This window comes from Oncorhynchus kisutch, linkage group LG12 (genome assembly GCF_002021735.2).
Source record: "Oncorhynchus kisutch isolate 150728-3 linkage group LG12, Okis_V2, whole genome shotgun sequence".
Lineage (NCBI taxonomy): Eukaryota > Metazoa > Chordata > Actinopteri > Salmoniformes > Salmonidae > Oncorhynchus > Oncorhynchus kisutch.
Window position 1 is genome coordinate 24,756,099 of NC_034185.2, and position 22,307 is coordinate 24,778,405.

At 39.9% G+C, this 22,307-nt stretch overlaps 2 protein-coding genes across 3 annotated transcripts; one reads left to right on the forward strand and one right to left on the reverse strand.

Annotated features, from left to right (window-relative positions):
• Positions 1-1,632: 1,632 nt before the first annotated feature.
• On the reverse strand, positions 1,633-15,765 carry nmbr (neuromedin B receptor). The gene is made up of 3 exons (XM_020495947.2): positions 15,227-15,765; positions 8,544-8,889; positions 1,633-4,250 (listed from the first exon to the last, which is right to left on the reverse strand). The coding sequence occupies exons 1-3, from the start codon at positions 15,625-15,627 to the stop codon at positions 3,867-3,869; spliced, it is 1,131 nt and encodes a 376-aa protein (XP_020351536.1). The 5' UTR covers positions 15,628-15,765; the 3' UTR covers positions 1,633-3,866.
• Positions 15,766-17,110: 1,345 nt separating this feature from the next.
• Positions 17,111-21,740, forward strand: gje1a (gap junction protein epsilon 1a). Of its 2 annotated transcripts, none has more exons than XM_031837183.1 (3): positions 17,111-17,498; positions 18,850-19,032; positions 19,436-21,740. In XM_031837183.1, the coding sequence occupies exons 1-3, from the start codon at positions 17,469-17,471 to the stop codon at positions 19,829-19,831; spliced, it is 609 nt and encodes a 202-aa protein (XP_031693043.1). In that variant the 5' UTR covers positions 17,111-17,468; the 3' UTR covers positions 19,832-21,740. The 2 variants fall into 2 exon arrangements, with proteins under 2 accessions (XP_031693043.1, XP_031693044.1); XM_031837184.1 differs by lacking the exon at positions 17,111-17,498 and adding an exon at positions 18,152-18,418.
• Positions 21,741-22,307: the final 567 nt, after the last annotated feature.

Below are 22,307 nucleotides of genomic sequence, written 5' to 3' on the forward strand. Positions count from 1 at the left end.
CCCCTATACATATCTACCTCTATCACTCCAGTATCCCTGGACATTGTAAATATGGTACTGGAACTGACTGACCTTGTATATATTGTATATGTATATACAATATATATTGTATATGCTTACTTACTTTCTTGTTTTTATTTCTTGTGTTTTTTTGTTCTACCTTATGTTATTTTTAGTATGACTTATTATTATTTCGCTGTCGATTACTGCATTGTTGGGTTTAGGGCTGCAAGAAAGGCATTTCACAGTACTTGTGCATGTGACATTAAAACTTGAAAATTGAACAAGGAAGTAAAATTCAGTGTATTTCCAACCCAGTAGTATTTCATATGATAGATGCACAATGGTGTGCTGGTTCATAAATCATGTCATAAGCTAAAAGCTAATCATACTCTGCCAGCAAGCCATCCATTGTGTCTCTCACTTTATACCAAAGATGTATACTGTTTGCATATCCTCGTCTAGCAGGTGTAACCAGTGTTGTACATATTGTTGATGGATAAACAACTCACAGCACAATTAACACAATTCAGCAGTAAACTTCCTTCTTTCCAGGAGTCTTTATTCGTTGAATACTCCTGAGAGCCTGAAAAAAGTCTAAATCCACATCAAATTATGTTGATGTATGTCAATTTTGTGTATAGAGCACACTTCTGGCAAAACAGAATTCTGTTTTTCCTCCCAGATTTTTTCAGTTTTCTGCAATGTTGCAAACTAGCATACGGAAAAACTCTCTGAAAAATGGGTCCTTCCTGGTCTGAAAACAGTGACAAACATACTGTAACACTTAGCACCAACTGTTCATGCAATCCGGAACCCTTGGGACGTCCCAACTCTGACATTACCCCACTGAAGTTGACATTTAAAATGGTTAAGGTAAGGATTAAGGTTAGGGTTAGGTAAGGGTTAAAGTTAGGGTAAGGGTAAGGGTAAGGGTAAGGGTAAGGGTAAGGGTAAGGGTAAGGGTAAGGGTAAGGGTAAGGGTAAGGGTAAGGGTAAGGGTAAGGGTAAGGGTAAAGGTAAGGGTAGGGTTTAGTGTAGGGACGTCCTGGATTTGCACTAATCTAGCACCAACGGTATGTGGGGGGAGGGTTCTTGAAATGTAACATCCAATCAAAACGTTTTTGCAATACAAAATTCTCCCGACCCCCAAGGGAGGCGTGACAACGATGTGATTTTGGAGGTATGGCAACGCGAGACTTCAGGTTTCTATATATTTCAGTCTACTTCTATCAGTGCAGACATACAGTATATTCATGTATCAGGACATCGACCTCCCACCTCCTATGGCTAGAAGCCCACCGTGTTTGCACTGGGAATCACCCTATTCAGAAAACGACAAAGGAAATGAAAACAAGATGAACCACTGCGATTTCAAACCAAATCAGGCCTGGTAGATGGAGATAAAGCCACTTTAAAAAGAGTGTTTTATTTACAACAGATCCATTATCTCTGCTGTGTCTCTCTTATCTGACTGCATGCGCTCTCTGAAATGATGAAAGACAGGTTGCTCACCTTATCATTGGCATGGTCCTGAATAAATAAGACTAATGCATGTTGGGGAGGAATGTGAAATATGCATACAGACAAACATCTATGGACACCACAGACCCAACACGCTAAATCTTGTGAGTAGAATTTATTAATTGCATCACATTTATATTATATGTAATAATGTAATAGCAACACAAAGTATATATTTGCATGTCAAATATCAATATTCCATAAATAATATGCAATTCATAAGCAGAACAAATTTGAATGAACGCATACATATCATAACATTACAATTGTTCACAGACAATTTCACCTGGCACATTTAACATGACATACTTTCACATTTGTTGTGATGGTATTACATGCTGTGGATATATTATCACACAGACAAACAGCAGGAGCCTTGGAGGATCCCGTTCCAGTTCAACAAACATAGTAAATCCACAGAAATTAGGAGGTGGGCGTAGTATCACATTGCGTTGATAGGGACGAGGTCTTTTATAAGATGAAGAATTTCAAACACAAATTCATTTTTCATTGTACATTGTATATAGTGTTTCAAGGTATCGCAAAAGATTAAGGAGTCAGGAACTATGGTAGAATACCACAGATATATTTCCATGGCACTGAAAAGGGGACAGACGATAGAAAATAGCTGTAGACTCAGCCATTTACTTTTCTCTGTTGTTACGGACACAGATCTCTTTTCCAGTGAGGGACCTGTTGACTTATCACTTGAGATCAGTGTATCAGGAAATGTCACTAAGGCTGCATTTAGGCAGCCCAATTCTAATCTTTTTCCACATCAGTTCAGCTCTTTTGCCAATAATTGAGCAAAAGACTCAAATTGGGCTGCCTATGTAAATGCAGCCTATTAAACAAATTGATTTGGTTTAAAAAATGTCAGATTTTCTGTTTAAGAGGATGGGATAGGATTTGATTGAGGACGTTAATGTGTAAAGTGTTAGTTGGTTTAATCCAGTAATCATGATCTCCTGAGTGATAAGTGTAACTAAAGATATTCTCTGGTACTTTGTATACTTCTTAGCCAGTAGTTCTAAAAGTAGCACTCAGGAGCCAAAAAGGGTCGCCTGAATATATAAGTGTACAGATATGTGCACCACGTCATTGCTCTCTATCTCTTACTATACTGTGTGTGCGCGTTGCTAACTGTCACTCAAATGGCAATGGGCTGAAACTCATTGACTGAACTCAAATTGCTACGGAGCTTGCCCACGTGGGGGTAAATGTAGGAAAATGGAGCCTACAGTTTACAGAAAACAGTCGCTTTCAAATTAGGGATTTCGTGGTTTATTGAGGTCAGACAGTAATTCTGCTCATAAATTATGTATGAATGAACTACACATTGACACATCCAGCCCAAAGGTTTAAAAATACTGACTAGTTTCCAAAGTATAGAACCATGTCTTTAAATGTAATTGACTGTAATTGAGCATGATTAATCATGTTCAGAAAGCACACTAATTCTTAGAGCTTATTCCTTTACATGTTCAATGAAGCTATGCTGTGCATGGAATGGTCAAAGTTTGCAAAATAACAACACAATATTATACAAACAATCTACAGCACTGTTGCAGCATTTGCAGTTCAACGTACTGGGACACGTTTTACTTAACAAAACAGCAAACATTGGTGTCACATTGAGCATCTGAAGATAAACATTCAAACATAGCACAGGAAATGGCATTATCAAAGTGAATGTATTTCTCATGAACAAATGTGTATGGTGTTTATCATCTAGCTGTCCTGAAATAGTAGCATGCAGGTTCCCATCAACACTTGGTAAATGTTGGTTTCATTTCCAGCATACATTTCCTGTGGTCCCCTCTGTATGCTTTGGCACTTCTATCCACTTTCAGGCAGATGTTTGAGGGAAATAATTACTTAAAGGGACATTATGATTTTTGTTGAAATTACCCTTAACTCCCGTGCCCCCTTGGGAGCCATTATAATGTTGTTTTTAAGTGCATGGACAGATTTCCTGTCGTAAAAGCAATTGCCTGCTCTTTAGGTTTGGAGTTTGGGTAGTATGTGTCACAGACAGCATACAGTATATCTATACAAACTCTGTGAAATGATACATGCATCAGATTGACCAAAAAACATGAAAGGTGGAACATTGTGGATACCAGTGTTTACGACAGATTTGTTGACAAACATGTTCAGTTCAATACTTTCAGTTCATATGTGACCATCTCATCTGCAGCAATATGTAGCATTGTGGGAAATGTATAGACAAGGCGGCTTCAAGCCAAGCATTTTCTGTTGAGCACACATGCATGTCCTTTTCAGAATAGTCCACCTTGTAAAGTTTTGCACATTATCTTTTTTTGGTGCCATTCCTAAACCTACAGAGAGACCTCCTGCCTGTTGCCATGTCCGTTGATGACTGTAGGGGTGGTCTTCTTGATGGAGGTCATTCTTATGGCTGAGGTGCTCTGCAGGTAGCTGGTGTTGCGCTCGTGGTGGGGCTTCCTCTTGCAGTGCAGGGAGCTGTTGAAGTGCCTGCGGAAGCTCTCGCTCAGCAGGTAGAGGGCAAACGGGTTGACACAGGAGCTGGAGAAACTTAACACCCGGGCTAGCAGGGTGATGATGAGGTGGGTCAGGGAGGAGTCGATCTGACGGTAGTTGAAGGAGCGGTACATGTACAAGACGTGGTTGGGGAACCAACAGAGAGCGAAGAGGCCCACGAAAACCAGAACAATTTTGGCAAGCCGTTTTCTCGTCTCCATCTTGGAAAAGAAAAAAAAGACATGCAGTGTTTGAAAATACATAGTATATAACATAAAGCCATGTCAATCTTTCAGAAGGATTACAGAATACAAAATACTGAAGAACTCCCTCAAGAACGACTAGAGAATACAAAATACAGAAGGCCTCCCTCCAGAAAGACTAGAGAATACAAAATGCAGAAGGCCTCCCTCCAGAACGACTAGAGAATACAAAATGCAGAAGGCTTCCCTCTAGAAGGATTACAGAATACAGTGTGTCCAAATAAATAATAAATAATAAAATGTGTCCAAATCACTCTCTTCTGTATTTTGAATAATAGTGCACAGGCTACAGGCTACAAGTAGTATGGCTATTGTCCTTTAGTATCAATACAGTATGTACCAGACACCAATCAAGTATGAACAAACAAGAACCACCAGTAATTTAAGTGCCCTGCAGTCAGCACTCTTCAGAAGGGCCAAAGATGTCTGTACTGTCATAACCTTTTATCGTATGAGCAGAAATGTCAAACAAGAAGGTCCAGTCCAATCAACATGTCATCCCATAGAGTGTCTGACAAACAGCACAGATAACAGCTTCTGAGTACTGCTGTCATCCTATTTGAACCATCAGTGAAGTGAACAGGAGATTGAGCTCTGAAATGCAAGTCTGGGTTGGTTTTATATCCTGAGTAATTGTCATGATTTAGCTCGCCATTCAATGGCAGCCAGCTGTCAAGACGTGATGCTGACACTCTGCCCACAATCCTTTTAGGTTCCTCAACAAAAACCTGAACAATCCACTAACTTGTCAGCAACTTTTCTTTTGATCAGCACTCTATATCCTGTATTGAACTGGACTTCAGACATTATTCAGAAATGTATTAGAATCTTAGTCAATAGCAAGCTGTTACATCTGGTTAGTTAGACAGTAAAGATGGTTTACATTGATATGGATGTCCAAATTAAATAACTTTGCTTATGATTCGGCACAGTATCAACAATCTTTCACAGCCAAACATGTCATTCTCTACATTGTTGTTATCACGTCACAATATGTTATTCACTGTTGTATTTGCTGGTCTCTGCAAGAAGTGTGGGGTATGAATTATAAACTATTCCTATTATTAACTTCTCCAGCCGACAAGGAGAGTTTTATGTATGGAACTGTGTGCCAGGGAAAGTTAATAGACTGTAGCCAAGGCCATAGTTCTAAATACAGGAGGCTTAACTAATATTGTCTTGATTATGTTGTCACTGTGTTTTGTGTGTTAGCCTACTTTTGGGTAGAAAGCATGCCAAATGAATTCTTCCAGAGCGATTGTTGCATATCATAACAGCACAATAACACCCCTGGCATAGGGAGATGGTTGGACTGTATGTTTACATTCATACATCTTCATCATTCATTCATCACGTCTGAAATCATATTCACTAGCAGTGTCTGCCTGGACAGTGTCATTGTTCATATTCAATTGTCAATCTGCAAACACCATTGTAGGGACCACACTCTATTCCAAAGTGAATTAAAATAAATACAGATTAGATGATAATCGGAAAGCCTATTTTCTATGGCCTTTATTGAAAATGTACCGTACAGCAGTTCATCATTTCCAGCACTACCCCAACATCAACATATGTGAAAATACGCGTTTCTTTGTTTTGTAGTAAAAAGTTTCGAGAAAGGTAACTGTTTCCAATGACGTCATCAACCAATTAGTAGACAATTAGTAGGCAATGCATACTCACAATTGGTCAAAATCACACGATTCACACCAATGATGTCATTGGAAACACTTATTTTCCTGCATCTTTCTTCTACAAAACATAGAAACGCACAATTTTCACACATGTTGATGTTGGGGTGGTGCTGGAGATGATGAATAGGAAGTTGAAAAATTGTGAAGTTTCCCTTTAAGACCACTGTTACTATAGCTTTTCATAAAGCCATGAATAGAAACTGTCTTTCCGAAGTGCATGTCTGTTAGACATGATAGATAGGGATTCAACCAATAATGTCTCAAACAATTACCAGAATCATGTGTTTAGGGTCTGCAAATCTCTCTCTCTCTCTCTCTCTCTCTCTCTCTCTCTCTCTCTCTCTCCCGTCTTTCATCAGGCTAATGCAACTTGTCATATAATTAGTGTTAAATACCTTTAAATGCCTATCAGTAGAGACAGATGCTATCAGAGTTTTCCTCTAAATGAGACTTGAGCCTCTGCAGCCCAATCCCCCTGGCCCTGTCTAATAGGAGATGTACACAACCACAGCGTCAATAGTCTGTGTTGTTCTTCAATTTTAATTGTTCGCCCAAATGATTAAGTCCTTTAATTTGATTTGAAATACAAATGCACAGAAACAAATCTGGAGACAATAACTTTGATTAGTGGGGATATAGTGCCGGGGATTACTTTGAGGCAGAGACAGTAAAAGCTAATGTGCATTTGAAGGTTCTATGATTTGGTCATCCTCCAGGCTTCTCGTATTTTCATGTGTCGCACAGATTTATACCAGATTCACTGGGTATCTACTGTAGAGGATAGCTGGGTCTCGGGTCTCTTATTGCCTCACAGCTGGGAATAAGACGACACATGGAGGCCTTCCAACACCACTCATCAATAATGTTTACTATGCATTGTTCATTATTGACAACAGCCTCACATTGGCCAGTGTCAACAAGCACCTACTTGAATATATTATGACTTGGATTCAGGTCAGGTCTGAGTCAGGTTCTCATTGATTGGAAGCTGGGTATGGGTTTTGGTATAGGACTATATATGTTTACTCATGCTCTTGGTTGGGTACTGATCTGGATTTGTCTGATGATTAGTTAGAAGTTCTTAACCTTTTATGAAATATTAAAGCAAAGCAGCGTCCGATTTAATGTTATTTGGTCAATGGACGCTCAAATGAATGTACCTGACCAGATCATTGCTTACATTTAGAATTTACTTCCTCCTTCCCCTGATCTATAATGTATTACCTCTGTAGACAGTAAAGCTCAGGCATCCATGCAACGATCAGTGATACATCTTGACATGGTCCTCCACTTGCCCTTTACAACATTTAAAATATTTACTTGGTATATTTGACTACAAATGGAAATGTCTGCTTTAAAACCCGGAGCCTCTTCACATTAAAACCTGTAACTGGGGTTCCGGGGTTATGTCAAAAATAAAAGAAATCCTGTACAGCGAGAAAACGTGCAATACTGTTCAGTTTCGTTGAATTCAAATGTGCACTCTAGCTTAATATGCACTATAACATGTAATAATGTTTTGGTCTTTTTCAGGAAACCTGGTTACTGGATTTCATGTAACAAGCCCCAAGGTTCATGTGATCTACATACAGTGCCTTCGGAAAGTATTCAGACCTATTTGCCTACCCTGCCATAAAGGCCTGATTGGTGGAGTGCTGCAGAGATGGTTGTCCTTATGGAAGGTTTTCACATCTTCTCAGAAGAACTCTGGAGTGACCATCAGGTTCTTGGTCACCTCCCTGACCAAGGCCTTTCTCCCCTCAGTTTGGCCAGACAGCCAGCTCTAGGAAGAGTCTTGGTGGTTCCAAACTTTTTCCATTTAAGAATGATGGAGGCCACTGCGTTCTTGGGGACCTTCAATGCTGCAGAAATTCTTTGGTACCCTTCCCCAGATCTGTGCCTCGACACAATCCTGTCTCAGAGCTCACGGACAATTCCTTCGACCTCATGGCTTGGTTTTTGCATTGACATGCGCTGTCAACTGTGTGACCTTATATAGACGGGTGTGTGCCTTTCCAAATTGTGTCCAATCAATTGAATTTAGCACAGGTAGACTAAACTCACGTTGTAGAATCATCTCAGGGAGGATCAATGGAAACAGGATGCACCTGAGCTCAATTTCGAGTCTCATAGCAAAGGGTCTGAATACTTATGTAAATAAGGTATTTTTGTTTTAAAAGAAATTAATACATTTGCAAAAATGTCTAAAAACCTGTTGTCACTATGTTATTATGGGCCATTGTGTTTAGATTGATGAGGGGGACAAATTACTTAATCAATCTTAGAATAAGCCTGTAACGTAATAAAATGTTGAAAAAGTCAAGGGGTCTGAATCCTTTCCGAATGCGCTGTATGCTCCCTACACCTGTATTACCAAACAACAGATGTGTTGTACCCTAAAAGCATGGAATGAGATATTCCACATTTCCAATTCAAATGGACCCATCAATGTTCTTAATATGCCATTCCTGATAACCATAACTGTAACAGTCAAACCTCATTCCTGGCTTGTTTGATATACAGGCAATAACAGAATGTTGTTGTTGTTACCTACCTGTCTCTTAGTGTGCTCACTGATCTCCCCAGGCATGTCATGAGCACTCTTGACCAGCGTCCTGGCGATGTGGTAGTAGTACACAGAGATGATCCACAGGGGAATCAGGAAGTACACCAGGAATATGAGGACAGAGTGGATCTTGGGATGCATCTCGTTGGAGAGGGGATAGGGCACACAGGCGGTGAAGGTCACATTCTTGTCCTGGATGTGTACTACCTGGGAGAAGATGGCCTCGGGCACCGCCAGCAGGACGGAGATCACCCAGATGGACACGGCTTTCAGACACGTCCAGAACACAGCACTGGATGTCTGGATGTCCATAGGATTCACTATGGCTTTGTACCTGAAAACACAACAACGCCAGACCAAAATATGTAATGCTGCTTCATCTTGGTGTCAAAGGCTACAGCAAAACTCCAGGATCAGGACAGACATAACACTCAGAGGAAGTGATAGACAGATATGATCATTAATTATTTGATGGTTCGCTGCAACTCACACACTGATAATAGACTCACAAAGCCTTTTTCAGACTCTCCAAACCTTTTTCAACCTCAGTGAAGCATTATTGTAGATAAAACAAATGAACGTTAATGGAAAGCCTTTACTGACATGTTCATATTAATAATGAAATTAGATTCAAAGCAGTCTTTTCCATGCAAATGGGATTAAATGGCCAGCTGTCCTTACTGTTCTAATTTCCTTGTCTAAAATCAAATGTCAATTATGTGATTATATTTAATTAATCTAATTAACTTTAGGAGGCTTTGACAAAGACAAAGCCAGTCCATGAGTACCGAATAGAAGCTTTCTGGAGTGTTAGAGGGGATATTTTACATACACATGAAAGATCTATGGAGTGCATGATGATTGCACTAGCTAACGAATGAATGTCCTGACCGTAACACACCCAAAATAATGATATCCTTGGATTGAGATCAAGGGTTACAATAATTGCCCGTAAATTACATTTGAAAGATTTAACTGAAACAACAATGTGTTTCTGCACTGCTGCCAAAGTGCATCTAAATATTGATATAAACCCAAATGTTTATAAGCTGATCAAAAAAACAAATGTATAGGTTAGACTTTGGCCTGATCTCCCATGTAAATCAACACTCAGTGTTATGTGTATAGAATAGCAGAAGTTCAGCTAAGTTAAACAAAGGGGAGAAATATAGGAAAGGTGGCTGCAGCAGAGGATGTTCGCTCTTTTGGGCATAAAGAGATTTGTTGCTCCAATGATAGAAGATTTTCCACATCCTGTGTCATTTTCTGTCCTTAGTTCCTTTATTATGTCTTTGTGTAGTTTGGTCAGGGTGTGAGTTGGGGTGGGTAGTCTATGTTCCTTTTTCTATGTAGTATGTATGTGTTTGGCCTGGTATGGTTCTCAATCAGAGGCAGGTGTCGTTTGTTGTCTCTCCTCGTCAGAGGAAGACGAATCTCGTTACAGAATCACCCACCACAACCGGACCAAGCAGCGTGGTAACCAGGAGCAGAGGGTGCTGGACTCCTGGACATGGGAGGAGATTTTGGATGGAAAGGGACCCTGGGCACAGGCTGGGGAATATCGCCGCCCCAAGGCAGAGCTGGAGGCAGCGAAAGCTGAGTGGCGGCGATATGAGGAGGTAGCACGGCAGCACGACAGGCACGAGAGGCAGCCCCCAAAAAATGTTTTGGGGGAGCACATGTGGAGTGTGGCAGAGTCAGGTTGGAGACCTGAGCCCACTCCTCGTGCTTACCGGAAGAAGCGCAGTACTGGTCAGGCACCGTGTTATGCTGTCAAGCGCACGGTGTCGCCAGTACGTGCTCATAGCCCGGTGGGCTATAGGCCAGCCCCCCGCAAGTGCCATGCGAGAGTGGGCATCCAGCCAGGCCGTGTTGTGCCAGCCCAGTGTGTTTGGTCTCCGGTACGTCGTTTCGGCCCAGGGTATCCTGCGCCGGCTCTGCGTGCTGTGTCTCCGAGGCGCTGGGAGGGTGCAGTGCGTTCTATGCCTGCGCTCCTCCCGTGCCGGGTAAATGTGGGTATTGAGCCTAAGGGAGTGGTATGCACCAGATCTCCAGTGCTCACCCACAGCCCGGTTCAACCTGTGCCTGCACTCTGGATGGTCCGGGCTAAAATGGTGATCCAGCCGGGAGGAGTGGTGCCAAGGCTGCGCAACAGGGCTCCAGTGCTTCTCCACAGCCTGGCCCATCCGGCACCAGGCCTCCTCCAAGCACCAGGCCTCCTGTAGGTCCTGTGGCTGCCCCACGCACCAGGCTGTCTCTCCGTCTCCTCCCTCCAGGTCCGCTCGTCTGTCCTGAGCTGCCAGAGCCGCCCGTCTGTCCTGAGCTGCCAGAACTGCCCTTAAGTCAGGAGCTGCCAGAGCCACCTGTCAGTCAGGAGCTGCCAGAGCCGCCCGTCAGTCAGGAGCTGCCAGAACCGTCCTTCACTCAGACGCTGCCGGAGTCTCCCATCTATTCGGGACCCACTGCAAGGGTCCCCAGTCCGAGGTCGGCGGCGAGGGTCGCCGCTCTAAAGGTGCCACTGAAGCGGGCAAAGACTATGGTGGAGTGGGGTCCACGTCCCGTGCCAGAGCCGCCACCGCGGACAGACGCCCACCCAGACCCTCCCCTATAGGTTCAGGTTTTGCTGCCGGAGTCCGCACCTTCAGGGGGGAGTACTGTCACGTTCTTTGTACTAGGGGGAGTACTGTCACGTTCTTTGTGTTAGTTTGGTCAGGGCGTGAGTTGGGGTGGGTAGTCTATGTTTGGCCTGGTATGGTTCTCAATCAGAGGCAGGTGTCGTTCGTTGTCTCTGATTGAGAATCATACTTAGGTAGCCTGTTTTTCCCATTTTAGTTGTGGGTGATTGTTTTCTATCTCTGTCTTCACCAGACAAAACTGTTTCGTTTTCGTTCGTTCTCCTTGTTATTTTGTTTTTGGCGTTCTATGTTAATAAATATCAACATGGACACGTACCACGCTGCATATTGGTCCGATCCTTCATACTCCTCGTCAGAGGAAGACGAATCTCGTTACATCCTGACTGTTTTCTAACGATATTTCTGCTGTTGAAATGTCTGGTCCGGAGGAGAATCTCGATTGACAGTTGGAGGTTTGTACACTGCCCTTGATTGTGCTGTTCCAGCAGCCTCGGCTGCCCTCTGCCCGTGTAGAAATCCCCCATAGTCATAGACCACGCTGCCTCAGGCAGCAACAGACAAGCAAAGAAAATGGACACATTGATACCGCACCAGAAAGAAACAGGGATGGGTTTATTGTCTGAATTTACATGAACAAACCACAGTAATCCCACTTTATTGTGTTTTCATGCTTGGGAGCATTGCCCGGGTGAAGTGCTAAGAAGATAACATTATTTAAGCCCTCACATCGAGTAAGCATACAAATGACGTATTTTCATTGCTCTTCAGCACAAAATGACATGCTGAATTGGACTAGGGAAACCATAGAGAGAACAGCTGTAGACTGCAATCTCACCATATGGCCCCTAGTGACAGGGATGACCAAAAGTCATGGTCATCTCCAGTGACAATTGACATAGACAAACTTTTCCGCCAACTGATAGAGCTCTATATTACATTCTGTGTCATAAAAAGGGTCATTAGAAAGCACTGTACCATTTTTTGGGACTGCTATAATGGCATGCACAATGGCTATTATTTATATCAGAGAATCCCATGGACTTTAATATGATAATAAAACATTTGTACTTTCATATTGATGTCTAGACCTGAGTCAGACCAGGTATTTTCATGACACTAGTTAACTTTTAGCTGAGGTAGGAGCTCTTAATACCAGAAGACAGGTTATTTGTAGAGATATAGAATGGTAACTTGAGAAGGTCGCTGTCTCCAAGCATCAGTGGTCTTGGTGAGGGTAGGGGGGGGGGGGGGGTCTGCTAGGTCAAATTAAGGTCCCAAACACAGATTCAGGCATGGTTGCCCTTTTAATCATACACACTCAGACAGTAAATTATGCACTGTGCAGATTATTCTGTATGACTCCTACTGAATGCCTGATGATAACCGAATACAACTGAACTGGGCTTGCCACCCTCATTCTTTATGGAACACAACATGAAGAGCTTATTTTCAAAACACTATATATACACTAACAGTCAAAGGTTTTACAACACCTACTCATGCAGGGGTTTTTCTTTATTTTTACTATTTTCTACATTGACGACATCAAAACTATGAAATTACACATATGGAATCATGTAGTAACCAAAAAAAAGTATTCAACAAATCAAACAAATCAAAATAAATTGCCACCCTTTGCCTTGATGAAAGCTTTGCACACTCTTGGCATTCTCTCAACCAGCTTAACCTGGAATGCTTTTCCAACAGTCTTGAAGGAGTTCTCATATATGCTGAGCACTTGTTGGCTGCTTTTCCTTCACTCTGCGGTCCGACTCATCCCAAACCATCTCAATTTGTTTGACGTCAGGGGATTGTAGAGGCCAGGATATCTGATGCAGCACTCCATCACTCTCCTTCTTGGTAAAATAGCCCATACACATTGTGGAGGTGTGTTGGGTCATTGTCCTGTTGAAAACAAGTCCCACTAAGCCTAAACCAGATGGGATGGCATATCACTGCAGAATGCTGTGGTAGCCATACTGGTTAAGTGTGCCTTGAATTCTAAATCAATCACAAAAAGTGTCACAAGCAAAACACCCCGACACGATAACACCTCCTCCTCCGTGCTTTACGGTGGGAAATACACATGCGGAGATCATCCGTTCACCCACACCGCATCTCACAAAGACACGGCGGTTGGAACCAAAAGTCTCAAATTTGGACTCCAGACCACAGGACAAATTTCCACCTTTTAATGTCCATTGCTCGTGTTTCTTGGACCAAACAAGTCTCTTCTTCTTATTGTGCAATTCAACCATGAAGGCTTGATTCACACAGTCTCCTCTGAACAGTTGATGTTGAGATGTGTCTGTTACTTGAACTCTGTGAAGCATTTATTTGGACTGCAATTTCTGAGGCTGGAAACTCTAATGAACTTATCCTCTGCAGCAGAGGTAACTACGGGTCGTCCATTCCTGTGGCAGGCCTCATGAGAGCCAGTTTCATCATAGCGCTTGATGATTTTTGCGACTGCTCTTGAAGAAACTTAAAAGGTTCTTGAAATGTTCCATATTGACTGATCTTCATGTCTTAAAGTAATTATGGACTGTCATTTCTTTTTGCTTATTTGAGCTGTTCTTGCCATAATATGGACTTGGTATTTGACCAAACAGGGCTGTCTTCTGTATACCCCCTCTACCTTGGCACAACACAATTATCTCAAATGCATTAAGAAGGAAAGAAATACCACAAATTAACTTTTAAGAAGGCACACATGTTAATTGGAATGCATTCCAGGTGACTACCTCATGAAGCTGGTTGAGAGAATTCCAAGACTGTGCAATGCTGTCATCAAGTCAAAGGGTGGCTATTTGAAGAATGTCAAATATAAAATAGATTTTTATTTGTTTAACACTTTTCTGGTTACTACATGATTAGATATGTGTTATTTCATAGCTTTGATGTATCACTCTTATTCTACAATGTTGAAAATAGTTTTTTTTTTAAGAAAAAAAAATCCTTGAATGAGTAGGTGTTCTAAAACATTTGACTGGTAGTGTACATTTTCTGAAATGTTTAAAGAACTTCTGAAAGAGATGTCTGTGTTTTTCACTATCTAATCATAGCATGGGGTTGTTTAATGACATACAGGTATTTGCGATACAAATAAACATGTTTTTTTGCTAAACGCAGTATATCTGCCTCACTCTCAGAGAAATAAGTAGTACTGCTAGGTTTTACACTGTCAAATGTAACAAAAAACTACATTTTTTATAAAGAACTGTACAAATGATATATTTGTGAAATCAATATAAAAATATATAAAAAAATTATGAATACAGTAATATGAGATATGTATGTAAAACATTAACATTTGACATTTTAGTAATTTAGCAGACACAGAACAACTTAGAGTTAGTGCATTCATCTTAAGATAGCTAGTTGAGACAACCACATATCACAGATACATATTCAGCATATGAACATTCCATTCCAGCTAAAGAATAGATATATAGCGTGTGTTAGAAGAAAAAAAAACATTTAATACTACACACCTAAAATCTATGAAGTAATGTTTTGCACACACAAGAAGGTACTCATAAGCAATAATTTCTGTTGAAAAAACACAACTGTGAAAAATGTGTGGATATAGTGTTTTGGAAATAAACTCAAAATACTCTTATTCTTGTGATTTGACAAATGTACAGTGCCATTTTTTTCTAATCTCAGCATTCATGCTGCTACTTCCAGGGAAGATAAATGGCCATTCTAACCGTGTCTCTCCAGAATAAAACAATATAACACAAATCAGGCTTATTGAAGTCAATACAACCAGCAGGTGTACACTATTTTATTCATTTTAAACATTTCTGAGGCCACACTTGGTTTGTCAATCAAAATATCCACAGATTTGTCAGTGACATTTACACAGCATTGAATTATGATAAAACTTGTGTTGTCAATAAAAATAATCAGAACAATTGATTAATCATTATGAATTACATATGTTAATTATTCTTAACATTTGCAATTAGGTATACATAACAATAATATTGGCAATAAGAATACTCCCCATTCATCTACTATTGATCTTACCTGTCAGCGCTGAGAGCCGTGAGAGTGAACACTGAGACTCCGACTGAGGTGAGTTGAATGACCGGAATTAGTTTACAAGCCACAACACCGAAGATCCACTCCTCAAAGAAGTATCTGAATGCGTCCACTGGAACACAAGTGACCAAAAGCAAAAGATCCCCAGCTGCCAAACTCGAAATAAATATGTTGGGGACGCTCCTCATTGCACTGTTGGTGATAAAAATCTTAACCAAGGTAATGTTCCCCAACAACCCAATCGTTATGATCAGAATATACACAGTCGGTATGACACATCGTATAATAAAATCAATAGTTTCCCTTCCATCAGGTATCCAATCATCAGTAAAGTTATAAAAGACAGAATGTCCAGTAAAAGATAAGTTATCTAAAATGTCGTCCATTGCTACTCGGGGATTTGTACAATGATCACTTTGCTGAAATGGCACGGAAGATGTTGACCATCTGCCAAAGCAGGTCTGAGGCGCGGGAGCTGTCCCTCCAACAAAGTGCTGAAACGGCCGGGGTGCTAAAACGCACGACTGAAGCCACACTGACTGGCGCGCAAAAGAAGGAGGCACTTTTTCAACACGCATACAGCACCGATGACGGAAAATTACTCTCACAAGTTTTGCATATGATGTGTACCATTGTCAAGGTTACTCACATACTATTTCATAGTGGTAATTTGATTGACTATAAACGGAATAAACTAATAGGTTATACTGGATTTCATTAATTAAACTAGCACCACCAACTACCCATTTCACGTTCAGAAAGCTGTGCTTGAAAACATTTGTGAAGTAGGATGAACTGTTCTTTGAGTCTACTAAGGAAAATCCAATGTCATTTTTTGAAAAGGAAACCTCTCAAACTGAGCGGGATATTGATCTCCTGCACAGGTATTTCATTGTCAGCCAGCCCTTATCTGTAGGAGCTGTATGATGTCGTTATTTGAGTCACCAGCCACCAGGGGAAGTGAGTGGAGGTACAAATCCAATAAATACGTAATCAGGAGTATTCCCCACACAGCCGTTAAATAAAAGCCGAAAGAAAGGCGAATGTCAATGCCAATTTGAAGTGATAAGACAGCGATAGATAGATAGATAGATAGATAGATAGATAGATAGATAGATAGATAGATAGATAGATAGATAGATAGATAGATAGATAGATAGATAGATAGATAGATAGATAGATAGATAGATAGATAGATAGATAGATAGATAGATAGATAGATAGATAGATAGATAGATAGATAGATAGATAGATAGATAGATAGATAGATAGATAGATAGATAGATAGATAGATAGATAGATAGATAGATAGATAGATAGATAGATAGATAGATAGATAGATAGATAGATAGATAGATAGATAGATAGATAGATAGGCACATTGAGTATTTCCAAGTTAATGCAATCGGAAAATCTCATTTGTAATTATGAAATATTCACAGTACTTTGTCATGACTGATTAATATGAATTAAGTCATTCAATGCTAACTCTATCTATCCGTCACTGTCCATCTATGCAGCGCAGTCTACAGTGCCAATTTAAATGGGTATGGCTGTGAGTTGTATTTTAAAGTGTTTTTAATTACATGATAAGGACTAGAAATCTCGTAGGTGTAATCCTATCACAGAAAAACCTGCCTTAAATGCCAATGTGCCATTGAGAATGTACATAATCAATGAAGTCTAGGCTACTGTTTTTCTCAGTTTGTGCGTACAACGGATTCAAATTCAAACCACTCATCTAGTTAATGTAGTTGTAGGCTATTCTAGTTATAGCATATGTGCTTAGTGCTTATGTTTGAATTTAATAAAAACGAGTCTATTATGAAATTGTATCGTTTTATTATCCCATATGATAAACTCCATAGCGCACTTGTTTAGGGTATTTCCCTCGGGTAGGCTGTGTGGCTTTACGCTGACGGATGAGGACAGCGACAGCTAAGCGCTTGCGTCGTCGTGTGGACCACTTACCCTCTAACTGGATGTTTGTGGGACAGTGCTAGCTTTATTTAGGTAATTAGTGCCTCTGTCCGTTATGCTCTCTATTGACTGCCACAAATGCCTGATCTCACTGATGCTTTGCTTTTTGGTTTGTTGTTTGATCTCTGACACAAGAACACCTTAAGTAAAAGAAACGCATCCATCATGGTACTCTTCCAGCAGGTACCTCCCAGGGAGCGCAAGAGTGACATGAGTTTAGGACCCAAGCTCTGATTTGAGAGGGGGAATGAACAGCACTCCGCCTGGATTATGGTTGGTGTGTGAACTTTATTTTATTACCTTATTTGTTTATTATGTCGTTTATTGTCTGCTGTGTGTTTGCTCTTGCTCTTGCTCTTGCTCGCCGAGGCTGGGACAATTTGGTGAATGATCTTCCATAAGAAATTTACAGTGCAGGGTGTGTACCGCGATGTTGCAACAGGGAGAATTTGCGTAAAGTTATTTTCACAACTTTTTCGTGTGCCTCAAGTCAGATAAAATATGTCACAGTATTCTGAGTTAATATATTTCAAGATGATAAAAATGATAAAACATTAGCCTAAATATTTTGTTTTTGACTCATATTTTGTCAGAAGTTGTTTACTAGGTCCTATATCACTTCTTTACAATTGTCATTTCAATTGTCATCCATGAAATGATGTGGAAATTGACATTACAATTCTTTAGATGTAGTGCTAAAACTAACTTTCAAACACCGTTTTCATCTCAAATTGCTCATTTGGAAGCTCAAAATAGCGTGCCCTCAGGTGCCACTATTGTATTGTACTATATTGTTTTCTCTCCCCCATTGTGTTCTACAAAAGTTTTTTCGCTGACTTAGCTCAATGGGGATTATGAGCCGACCACATGCCCCGTGCCTTTGTTTCCCTTTCCTGTTGTGTTTTTTTTCTACTGAGTGAGTAAATTGATGAAGGCACCGCGGATAAAAGACAAATATGCATTGACAAGGGCTTTCAGCGGCAAAAGGTCATTAGGAGCTTCAGAATTATAGTGGGCTTTGCCTGATGCCAGCATATTGGCAATGAGGGCCACGGGTTACAATATAATTGAACTGGGAGAATAGCAGCAAAGTCATGTCTTTAAACTACATTAAGAACTTTTACGAAGGATGTGTAAGTATGGTGATACCAAGAATATATAGAATATTGGACGATGGTCGTGGTCACTTTGAGCCCAGTGAGTTCTCTGAATTATTTATCTATCTGACTGTAGCATAATAGACTGGATAGACTTGTATTTGTTGCAGAATTAAATAAGAGTGTAAATATAGAAAATGTCCTACTCTCTGAATAGATGTGTGTTGTTGAAATATGACCCTATTACTGCCATTCTCCATGCATTACTGATTTATAAGCATGTTTGTAGTTGTTCCATTTAAATCTGATAATATTTGGTCTATCTGCTATTGTCGATGAGGATGCATTCCAAACGTATCATCTGTTCATTAGTCCCTTTCCAAGCTGTTTTGATAGTTTGTGTAATTCATTCAATTACAATCATACTTATGCTTCCTCAATCAGTTTTCACACATTAATTTAAAAAAATTTTTTACAAACAAATGCTGTTTTAAAGCCTTTTTCTGGGTTTGTGTGTTGTTTGTGTTTTAGCTCAGGCCTCCGACGGTGATAGGCCAGTTCCACACCCTGTTCTTTGGCTCTGTTCGGATGTTCTTTCTGGGCGTCTTGGGCTTTGCAGTGTATGGCAATGAAGCGCTCCATTTCAGCTGCGATCCAGACAGGAGGGAGTTAAACCTATACTGTTACAACCAATTTAGGCCTATAACACCTCAGGTAAGAGTGCTTCCTGCATTAAATGATTTCACATGAGAAAGTCCATCTCTTCAACTATTCAGAAACCTTTCATAATCTGTCAGAATCCGCAAAAACAGTGCTCATTTGAGAACTAATCCCATCAATGGTACAGGTAAAGAATCAGAGATCACCAATTTGCACGCTATGCCATGGTGATATGCGAACAAAGGAATTTTGTGCACATTTCACATCATCCATTCAAATGACAAAACATTTTATTCCAGTCATGAAAAGACAGACTCAAAGATATGCTTTTATTCAATGTGAATAACAAAGTAATGACCAGACAGGACTCAAAGATTAGATGTTATTGAATGTGAACTTGTGAATAGGTTGTTTTTCCACTCATCTGACCATAACCATAATGTTCTTCTGCTTGAAGGTATTCTGGGCATTGCAGCTGGTAACTGTTTTAGTCCCTGGAGCTGTATTTCATCTCTATGCTGCCTGTAAAAACATTGACCAGGAGGAAATCCTTCAGAGACCTATATACACCGTCTTCTACATCATCTCTGTCCTACTAAGAATTATTCTGGAAGTCATTGCTTTTTGGCTACAGAGCCATCTCTTTGGTTTCCAGGTTCACCCACTCTACATGTGTGATGCCAGTGCCCTAGAAAAGACGTTCAACATCACCAAATGCATGGTGCCGGAACACTTTGAAAAGACCATATTTTTAAGTGCAATGTACACTTTCACTGTGATCACGTTACTGCTGTGTGTTGCTGAGATATTTGAGATACTCTGTAGGAGATTAGGTTATTTGACCAATCAATGACCTGTGTGTTATTTGCTACACAGTTCTAGGTCATATTTCAAATTTCTGTTTGTCTAATCCAGGTCTGACATGGACACAAAGGCCGAAAACGACATACCTCCGCTTTTTTTGTTGGGAGTTGACAATCAAAGACACTTCTTTCCATAATCCCATTGTTAAAATCAAGTAACACAGATTTAAATCTACTTTTGTCAGTAGGCTAAGGATATAGTTGTATAGTATACAGCTTTCAATCATTGGCCCAAGTAAGAAAGAAACCTGTTATGAAAGATTATAGTACTTGTACCCAGTGAAAAGTATTATAGCATTGTTGTAGTCTTCTTAGGGGCCTATAGACATATAATGTTGTCTAATTGTCCAGTTTAACATATGGCCAATGTCATGTCATCAAGGTTAACATCCTAATACCCTACGATACAAGCTAAAAAATGGGTTCATGTTAAGGCATTGAACTACAGATGAAAAAAGGCAGGCAAAAATGTATCCTAATGAAGCTTAGATTTGATTTCAATAGTTGATTTCAATAGTTCAATAGTTAATATGTTCAGGTCATAATAAATTATGAAAGGGATACTTTGGGATTTTGACAATGAGGCTCTTTATGTAGATCCCCAGAGCCAGATGAACTTGTAGATACCATTTGTATGTCTCTGTGTCCAGTATGAAGGAAGTTAGAGGTAGTTTTGCGAGCCATTGCTAACTAGCATCATTAACTGGAAGTAGCTCAGTAACTGGAAGTCTATAGGTATCTACTAGCATGCTAGCAGACTTCCAGTCATTGCACTAACACTAGTTAGCACTGACTCGCAAAACTAACCTAACTTCTTTCATACTGAACACAGAGACATACAAATTGTATCCACGAGTTCATTGGATTCTGGGGAAGTGGGTAAAGGGCCTAAATGTCAAAATCCTGAAGTATTCCTTTAATAGAAAATGTGTATTCATTGAAGAACCAGAGTATATAAAGTTGCTCAAGTTAGATTGAATTTGAACGATTTTGGAACATCTCCTTTGATGATTACTAAATTAAGGTTTTGAAATACTGTAAATAGGAATGATATCATTAACAGTTAAAGAAAATGGGTTTCCATGCTCCCAGATGTATCATTCAGTTCTACAAACCACTGTAGGTTTAAGTGTAATTGCTGATAAGTGCGCTGGTCACAGTGTGTATGGATAAACCATATTTGACTGTTTTAAAACCCTTTTCATAGCATGTAGTATAATGCTTTTGATTTAACCCTGTGTTGTAGCCGTACTGAAAATGATTACCTCTTTTGTTTTGTATCTGTAAGTTATTATCAGGCATCCATCCAACTTTTGTTATTATTTTCAGCTAAATGTATCATCTCAGGTACAATATGGCACACTACTTTCTGGTATTTGTGACAGATGGATGGTTTTAATGTTTGCCTCTTACATTTTGTACAATAAGCTGAGGTAACTGTTAAAAGAAGCAATGACATTCATTTGGTTGTCAGTAAATCTGAGGAGTATTTTTGGGAAGTGGGATCAATTAGTTAGCAAGCTAATTCCGATATACACTCAGTCAGAAATTCTGCGGATCGTATGCTTAAAAAAGATGTTAACTTGATTTGAGCTAATTTCAGGTTCATCTTTATTAATCAGAAACTCCAGGTTTAAATGAAACTATGAATATCTAGCTGACAAAGTAATTAATCCTACATCATGAAATACACGACAAGGACATATTATTTGTTTTGTATGTTTTTGATTTAACTAATGTTTAGTTGCATTGTTTAGTTTTCTTAGGGTAATTGAAATGCATTTCATTACATCTAGTTTGTCTGTTTTGACTTTCCGATATGTACTTCATAAAAATGCATACAACTTTTCACATTTGTTTAATAAAAGGGGCACATTTTATGACCCTCTTATGTTCAGACAATATTGTTCTGCAATGTGCTGTTTCTGAAAAATCTGTCTGTGCTGCTTTTTAGGTAAAGCTTTAACCCTTTCTTATGTCTCAAAAGTATCGGTGAGATGATAGATTTTTATTTTTATTAGAGGTGGTGCTATGATGCTACTTTTTTTGTACTGAAAAACTGTATTGACAAAGCAATCCTACAATAAGAGGTAAGCTGCATGCCCTTGTTTCCGTTTTTTCTATACATACCCTATGTTCAGGATAGCCCCATGCATTTGCTTGGGGAAAAGTTGTCCTAATAGTAGTAGGCATAGAACAACGCTTGAGCAGAGGTCCCACTTTGAATATTAAGGGGAACGAAAGTTAGGTTGAAGATAATGTATCCCTGAAAAACGGATGTTAGCGTTTTCTGGCGACTCCGCAGAGTCTAGAGAAAAATCTATATGCAGTTTAATCACAGTGGATCATTGTGGTGTTGAAACTTACCTACCCATCTATAAGCTGCATGCAGATCCTTGATGTCAATTTACTACAAATAGGCCATAATTATCGTTGATTCTCATTCCATTTATATCATAATAAGAT

Bases quoted from the DNA above. Each gene is read 5' to 3' on its own strand.
- nmbr (XM_020495947.2), bottom strand. From the start codon at position 15,627: ATGGACGACATTTTAGATAACTTATCTTTTACTGGACATTCTGTCTTT. The intron at 8,890-15,226 runs GTAAGATCAATA...TTGTGTTTTCAG, and splicing joins ACGGCTCTCAGCGCTGACAG to GTACAAAGCCATAGTGAATC. The intron at 4,251-8,543 runs GTAGGTAACAAC...TTCTTTTCCAAG, and splicing joins GTGAGCACACTAAGAGACAG to ATGGAGACGAGAAAACGGCT.
- gje1a (XM_031837183.1), top strand. From the start codon at position 17,469: ATGAACAGCACTCCGCCTGGATTATGGTTG. The intron at 17,499-18,849 runs GTGTGTGAACTT...TTTGTGTTTTAG, and splicing joins CTCCGCCTGGATTATGGTTG to CTCAGGCCTCCGACGGTGAT. The intron at 19,033-19,435 runs GTAAGAGTGCTT...TTCTGCTTGAAG, and splicing joins TTAGGCCTATAACACCTCAG to GTATTCTGGGCATTGCAGCT.